Source organism: Corvus brachyrhynchos, unplaced genomic scaffold, assembly GCF_000691975.1.
Source record: "Corvus brachyrhynchos isolate BGI_N302 unplaced genomic scaffold, ASM69197v1 scaffold19, whole genome shotgun sequence".
Lineage (NCBI taxonomy): Eukaryota > Metazoa > Chordata > Aves > Passeriformes > Corvidae > Corvus > Corvus brachyrhynchos.
In genome coordinates, this window is record NW_008246061.1 from 2,431,851 (window position 1) to 2,438,958 (window position 7,108).

The 7,108-nt window shown below is 57.3% G+C and overlaps 1 protein-coding gene across 1 annotated transcript in view; it reads left to right on the forward strand.

Annotated features, from left to right (window-relative positions):
- The window catches only part of OSBP2 (oxysterol binding protein 2), a 116,798-nt gene that overhangs the window by 98,541 nt on the left and 11,149 nt on the right, over window positions 1-7,108 (forward strand). Inside the window, 5 exon segments of the mRNA XM_017746510.1 lie at window positions 2,340-2,585; window positions 4,705-4,825; window positions 5,528-5,631; window positions 5,913-6,008; window positions 6,351-6,539. Of these exon segments, the coding sequence (XP_017601999.1) occupies window positions 2,340-2,585; window positions 4,705-4,825; window positions 5,528-5,631; window positions 5,913-6,008; window positions 6,351-6,539 (756 nt within the window).

Below are 7,108 nucleotides of genomic sequence, written 5' to 3' on the forward strand. Positions count from 1 at the left end.
GGCCCCCCTGTGCCAGGGCCTCCCCACCCTCCCAGGGAACAATTCCTTCCCAATACCCCATCCAGCCCTGCCCTCTGGCACTGGGAAGCCATTCCCTGTGTCCTGTCCCTCCATGCCTTGTCCCCAGTCTCTCTCCAGCTCTCCTGGAGCCCCTTTATGCCCTGGAAGGGGCTCCAAGGTTTCCCTGGAGCCTTCTCCTCCCCAGGTGAGCACCTCCAGCTCTCCCAGCCTGGCTCCAGCCCTCGGAGCACCTCCGTGGCCTCCTCTGGACTGGCTCCAGCACATCCTTGCTCCAGGGCCAGCTGGAGCAGAGGGGACATTGCCTGAGTGTCCTCTGCAAATCCAGCTGTTGCAGAGGCATGGAGTTAGCAGGACACCGTGAATCCCTGAGGATTTATGAAGAAGGGACCTTGTTGCTGCTGTTGTTTTCCCCAGGGGCTGGACACTCAGGGCTCAGCCCCACCTGCACCAGCCAGGGCTGGGTTCCACCCCAGGGACTCAGAGAGCCTCATTTTCCTTACAGAGAGCAGCTTTTTGGTGAAGGAGGTGCTGGGGCAAGGATTTAGGGTGCTGCTGGTTCAGCCCTGGGGGCAAAGGCTCCCTGTGGTGGCCAGAAGGGGTTTGCTGGGGGAGCTGTGTGGAACAGCCCCTCACATGGGCTGCACAGAGCCTTATTCGTGGTCCATCCTTGGCTGGATAAAGGGGAAGGAGCACATTCCAGAGGCTGGGATGCTGGATTGGTTGTGTTTTGTCTCTTCAGACAGAGCCAGAGTGAGACCTCAGAGCTCTGGCTGAGAGTGATGAGCTGTCTCTTCCTTGTGCTGTTTCCAGCCGGGATGCACAGCCCAGCACCATCCAATTCTGCAGCAGCAGCACATCAGGGCATGATGGGCACAGGAATAAGCTCAGGATGTGAAATTCATACTTTTTCTATCAATCAAATCATCCTGGGAGCTGCTTGAGTCCAAACCTGAGGGCAGTGTGGAAGAGAGGAGGTTTAGATTAAATATAAGAAAATATTGTTCCCTGTGAGGGAACAGGGTGAGGCCCTGGCACAGGGTGCCCAGAGCAGCTGGGGCTGCCCCTGGATCCCTGGCAGTGCCCAAGGCCAGGCTGGACATTGGGGCTTGGAGCAGCCTGGGACAGTGGGAGGTGTCCCTGGCCATGGCAGGGGGGGGCACTGGATGGGATTTAAGGGCCCTCCAACCCAAACCGTTCTGGGATTCTATGAAATCCTGAAGGATCCCACAGTCCCTATGGAATGAGAAGGAAGGTCCTGCCAGAGATGCACCAGGATCCACCCCACAAGCTCAGCTGCACGTGGGAATTCTTTGGGGGAGATTCCTGATGAATTAAGAGCATTTCTGAGATTTCTCTGAGGTCTTCTGAGGTCCATCCCCTTCCCAGGGATGTGATGCACTGACAAACCTCTCGTGCAAACAGCTCCTTAGTGTTCCTCTGAAGGAACAAACCTGCAGCACTGAAAAGGAGGAAAGCGGTTGTAGGAATTTGGAATTTGGGTCGATTCATCTTCTTCCCCCATGGAAGGGTTTTGCTCCCTGTTGCCTGAGCAGTGCTGGGGATGCAGCTGCTGGTTTTGTTCTCTGCATCTCTCCCAAGAATTATCCCAAGTGATTTGCTCTTTCATGCTGCTCTTTGTCCCCAGCTTTCTCTTTCTGTGATGCTGTAAGATCCCTGCCACTTACAGGCTAAATCCCTGAGTGGAGAATCTAAAAAAAAATCAAAATCCTGGAATCTGGAGTTTGTTTTTTCTACTATGAAGTATTTAACTTGGCTTACAGAAGTGGTTCTCCCATCCTTCAGCCATCTGCTCCTCTTAATATATATTTCTTTGTTTTGAGCTGAAACTAAAAAGGCAGAAGACATTTCCAGGCTCTGCCTTACTTTCAATTATTTTTTAATTACAGTATTTTCAGAGCGAAAAATAAGGGTGCTGTCGTGGGACTGGAGTCCCAGGAGCAGGGAGACCCCAAAATGGGGCTTTTCCAGGTTTTCTGGGCAGCTGGGTCAGTGTGGCACAGGGATGGCTTTCCCAGGAGGCGATGAGGGCAGGCTGGGGAGCAGCACATCCCTGTCCTGTGGCCAGTGGGCTGCTGGCTGAGAGGCAGCAGGGAGCTGATCTCATTGTTGAGGCTCATTTTGGGGTCAGGGTGATAACCTGGGGTGATCCCTGATTGATAACCAGGCTCCCCCACACCCCAGCCCTTGGTGCTGGCTGGCACAGATCAGGGAGCAGAGCACATGTTCCATCCTTGGGCCTTGCTGGTGCCTTTTGGGGATCTCTGCTGCTTTCCTAACCCTGCCTCGTTCCGTTCCAGGTGAACTTCAACGAGCCCCTGTCCATGCTGCAGCGGCTCACGGAGGACCTGGAGTACCACGAGCTGCTGGACAAGGCGGTGAAGTGCGAGAGCTCCACGGAGCAGATGTGCTTTGTGGCCGCCTTCTCCGTGTCCTCCTACTCCACCACTGTCCACCGCACTGCAAAGCCATTCAACCCCCTCCTGGGGGAGACCTTCGAGCTGGATCGCCTGGAGGAGCTGGGATTCCGATCTCTCTGTGAGCAGGTGAGGGCTGCGGCTCCGTGGGAGGAGAGCCAGCATCTCCCTGAGCCTTCCTTGGGCTCTTCTCCCGGCATTGGAGGTGTCCAAGGAAGGACTGGACGTGGCACTCAGTGCTCTGGGCTGAGGACAAGGTGGGGATGGGTCACAGGTTGGACTCGATGAGCTTGGCCCTTCATCCCCAGGTTTGGAGCCGTTGCTGCAGCAGTGCCAGGCTCTGCCACCAGCTCCTCGCAGGACACCCAGGTGTGGGCAAAGCCCTCCCTGGCAGGGGGTGCCCAAACTTGTCGGACACCTGTGGAGCACTGGCTTGAGGCAGGACAGCACCTCCCGTCACCTCCCATCCCATCCCATCCCATCCCATCCCATCCCAAAAACCCATCCCACCTCTCCTGGCTGAGCTGCTCCGGGCAGTGATGGGGAACAGGCTGTGTGGGGTCTCCTGGCAGTGTGACCCTGTGCTTGTGACACAAGGAAGGTCCTGCAGTAGATAATCCCCAGAATTCCTGGCTCTGCTGTCCCTCCACACTCCCCAGAGCTGTGTGCCCGATGTCACCCAGCTCTGCACGTCCCCACATGGTCCATCCCAGCCTGGACCATCTGGAGTGAGGTGGGACAATGGCAGCCACAACCTGAGCCCTGGTGCAGCCCCCTGCCTGCTCTGCTCCCAGGAACAGGCTCAGAGGTGGCCTCATCCCTCAGCCACCCCAGCCCTGTGGCTGTCACAGAGCTCAGGTTCACCCACCTCAGCAGTGTCACACCTTCACCTCCCCTTGCCTGGCAGCAGTTCCTGGTCTGTCACCTGGTTTAGCCTGGGCCATTGGAAGTGGATGATTCCTTGCCAGGATCCATCCCTTAGCCAGCAGCCGCCCTGACCCTCCTGAGCTGCACTTGGAACTCCTGGGTGGATTTATCAGCCCCATCCCAGCTGTGGTGCCAAGCCCAGGGCTGCCTGTTGGGTGCCTCTGGATACCTCAGACCACATTATTCCCAATCCTGCCTGTCCAGTACTGCTGGACACCCCAACTGCATCATTCCCAAACTTTTGTCATCCCTGTTCTCACTCTTTCACCCCCCTCTTCACCACACTCCTTCCTCCATCCTTGTTCCCTCCCAAATAAATAACCTGCCTGGAATTACTTTCTCCGGTTGGTCCCAGTTTTCCTCTCTTTGCACCCAAATTTGGTATTTCTGACCAATTCCAGACGCCTTTCCCGCTGCTCTGAATTTTCCGTGGATGCTGCCTGTGCTTCCCAGCCCGCCAACGCGCCCAGCCAAGCAGTGATAATCCAGTGCCTGAAATCCAGTTATCCAAATAGGATTTCCTGCTGCTGCTGACTGGGATTTAATGGCGAGGCCTTGGCCCTGCCCGTGTGTGTAATCCAGAGCCTGGGGCGCTCAGCCTGTATTTACACAGCAGGGAAATCATCCCGGAGCTCCGGCTGCGCTGCGCGGCCCAGGGTCGGTGCGTGCCAGGCTGTGCCAGCAGCTGAGACCCTGCCTGAGGGCACATCCCTCTGCCTGAGGGCAGATCCCTCTGCCTGGGATATTCCTGCTCCCACCTTTGTTTTGGGCAGCTTTTCCAGGGCAGGGCGATGTGAGCACCATCCTCTAACAAGTCACTCTCTGGGTTTAGGATGCTGTGGCCGCTTTTCCAGCCCGGGGTGTGGGTGAGGGAAAAGCCAAACTCTTGCTGTGTGTTTTGGACAACTTGTGGGCCTGTGTCCTCTGGGGTTTCCCAGGTGCTGTTCCACTGGGATTACTGGGGTGCCAGCACGTCCATGTTTCTCAGCCAGGATCTCAGGAAAGCAGGGCTGTGTCCCGAGATCACGGAGCAGCAGGATCTCACAGCGATGGTTGCTCAAGTGGAGGTTTTACGGATCATGCTTTGGAATGAGCCTTAGCAAATCCTGGCAGGATCCCAGCATGTCTCCCCTTGCTACCAGGGCACCGCATGTTGGGTCCCTCCGAGGTTGTGGTGGCCAGGAGCATCCTTAATGCCAAAGCTGATGTGGTGTCCAGGGCCTGGAGCATCCTTAGTGCCGAGCTGGTGTGGAGTTGTCACCTCTCCGAGCACTCAGCGGGGCTCTCCGGTGTCCTCACGGGCTGTGTTTCCTGTCCCCAGGTGAGCCACCACCCCCCGGCAGCTGCCCACCACGTGTACTCCAGGCGAGGGTGGACGTTGTGGCAGGACATCACCATCTCCAGCAAGTTCAGGGGCAAATACCTCTCCATCATGCCACTGGGTAGGTGGTGGGTTCTGGGGTTATTGCCTTGCACTGCTCATGCAAAACCCAAGAGTTAAAGAAACTGGGTCCTTGGGCTTTAGGAATTGCTTGCAGTCACCTGGGGCTCAGAGAATCCCCTGGGCTCCCCTGGGACTCTGGGAATTCCTTGGGCTCACCTGGGGCTCAGTGAATTCCACCCCAGGCAATTTAAGGAGCCCAGATTTGTGCTCCTGATCCAGTGATCCAATGATAACACGTCTGCCCTGGAAGTGGAAATGATGCCAGCTGCAAAGGGAGGCTCCTTTCCTTTGGAAATACCCTGCTTGCCCAGGAATTGATTTCCCCTTCCATGGTGTTTAAAGTAACTTGCTGCCTGTTTTAAGCCTCTCCCTGCCAGCCAAGTGCAATAAACTGTCTCCTTTCAGCATTTTATTTTCCTTCTGCCTGTCCCTGGGCTGAGCAGCATTCCCAGAGTGCTTGAATCAACCAGGAAGCACATTTCTGTCCTGCTTTTAAAATGAGTGTTTTTGGCGGAGGGCAGAGGACCTGGCAGGATTTGTACCTCCCTTCCTGGAGCAGACTAAGGGAGGGATGAATCCAGAGCCAGACCTGGTTGGGGGATTCAGGGAGAGGGCTGGCCCTGAGGATGAGCACAGTGCTGGTGGTGGGCTCTGGGGCACATCTGCCCCTGCTGAGCTCAGATCATTCCTCTCTCCACAGGCGCCATCCACCTGGAGTTCCACTCCAGTGGGAATCACTATGTGTGGAGGAAAGTCACCTCCACTGTGCACAACATCATCGTGGGCAAGCTCTGGATCGACCAGGTGGGTGAGGGGACAGGTCCTGCCTGGCTCTGGGGGGCTGGAGGAGCATTGCCCTCCTAGGGCACACGCTGCTGCCATGATGGGAGGCTGTGCTTCCCTGGCAGGGATGGGAGCTGCTTCCTGGAGCTCCTCATGGCTCCTCCCGAGCCCAGCAGGTGCTGGGGGTGGCTGCTGTGGGGGGACAGCCACTGGTGCTGCTGTGCCCGGTGGTGGTTTGTGCCTGCACTCCAACTAACGCCTCCTCTGTCTCTCCCTGCTGTGGTTCTGTGTCTTTTATCCAGTCTGGTGAAATAGAGATTGTTAACCATAAGTCCAAAGATAAATGCCAGCTGAAATTTACCCCCTACAGCTACTTCTCCAGGGATGTCCCCCGCAAGGTGAGTATCCAGCGATGACCCTGCTCCTTCAGGGGTCAGACCTGGCTCTTCCAGGCTCCCAGTTCCGCTGGGATGAGCCCCAGCACGGGGCCCAGGGACTGCTCAGGCACCTCCAACGTGGGTCAGCAGGGAGGGCTGGGTGGCACCTCCGTGTCCATGGTTTGGCTCTGATGGGCCGGAGCTGCAGCTCTGAGACCTGGGAGGGGTTTGGTGGGTTGGACACCCTGCTGCAAGGCCAGGGATGTCCCAGGAGATACAGCACCACATCCAGCTGGGTATCTGGAGGGGAAGCTGTCCCTCTGGGCATTCCCAAATGCCACCAGAGCCGTGTCCCCCTGCCAGGTGACGGGGGTGGTGAGCGATGCCGATGGCAAAGCCCACTACGTCATGTCTGGCACGTGGGATGAGAAGATGGAGTGCTCCAAGATCATCCACAGCAGCCACGGCAGCACCAGCACCGAGGGCAAGCAGAAAACTGTCTACCAGACACTGTCCCCAAAGGTCCTGTGGAGGAAGTACCCGCTGCCGTGAGTTCCCTGGGGTGGGATGGAACAGGATTGGGATGGGGATGGGATTGCCGAGGGCCCTGCAGGATGGGGGGGCTCATGTGGAACTTGTGGGCAGAGTGGCTTTTTCTGAGGTGGGAGAACGGGTCCCTGGAAGGGGAGGGTTTTGGGGACTCTTATGGGCGGGTTTGGGGCACCTGTGGGGGCTGGGTGGGTTTTTGGGGCAGTGGGCTCTGGCAGGGAGGGCTGTTGGCTGCTTTGCCTTGCTGGTCATTGTGTCCCTGGCCATCATGTCCCACCGGTCACTTTGTCCCTCTGGAGGCCAGTCCTCCCTTGGCCGTGGTGACCACAGCAAGGCTGGGCTCAAATTGGTCTCTGAGCCCTGGGAGCACCAAGAGACAGTCCCTGCTTTGGGGATTTTCTCTTGGGATGGGGACTCCACCACTGCCCTGAGCAGCCTGTTCCAACACCTGCCCACCCTTTCCAGGAAGGAATTTTCCCTAATATCCAATCTAAAACTGCTGTGGTGCGACTTGAGGCCATTTCCTCTCATCCCATCCCCTGTTCCCTGGCAGCAGAGCCCGACCCCCCCCC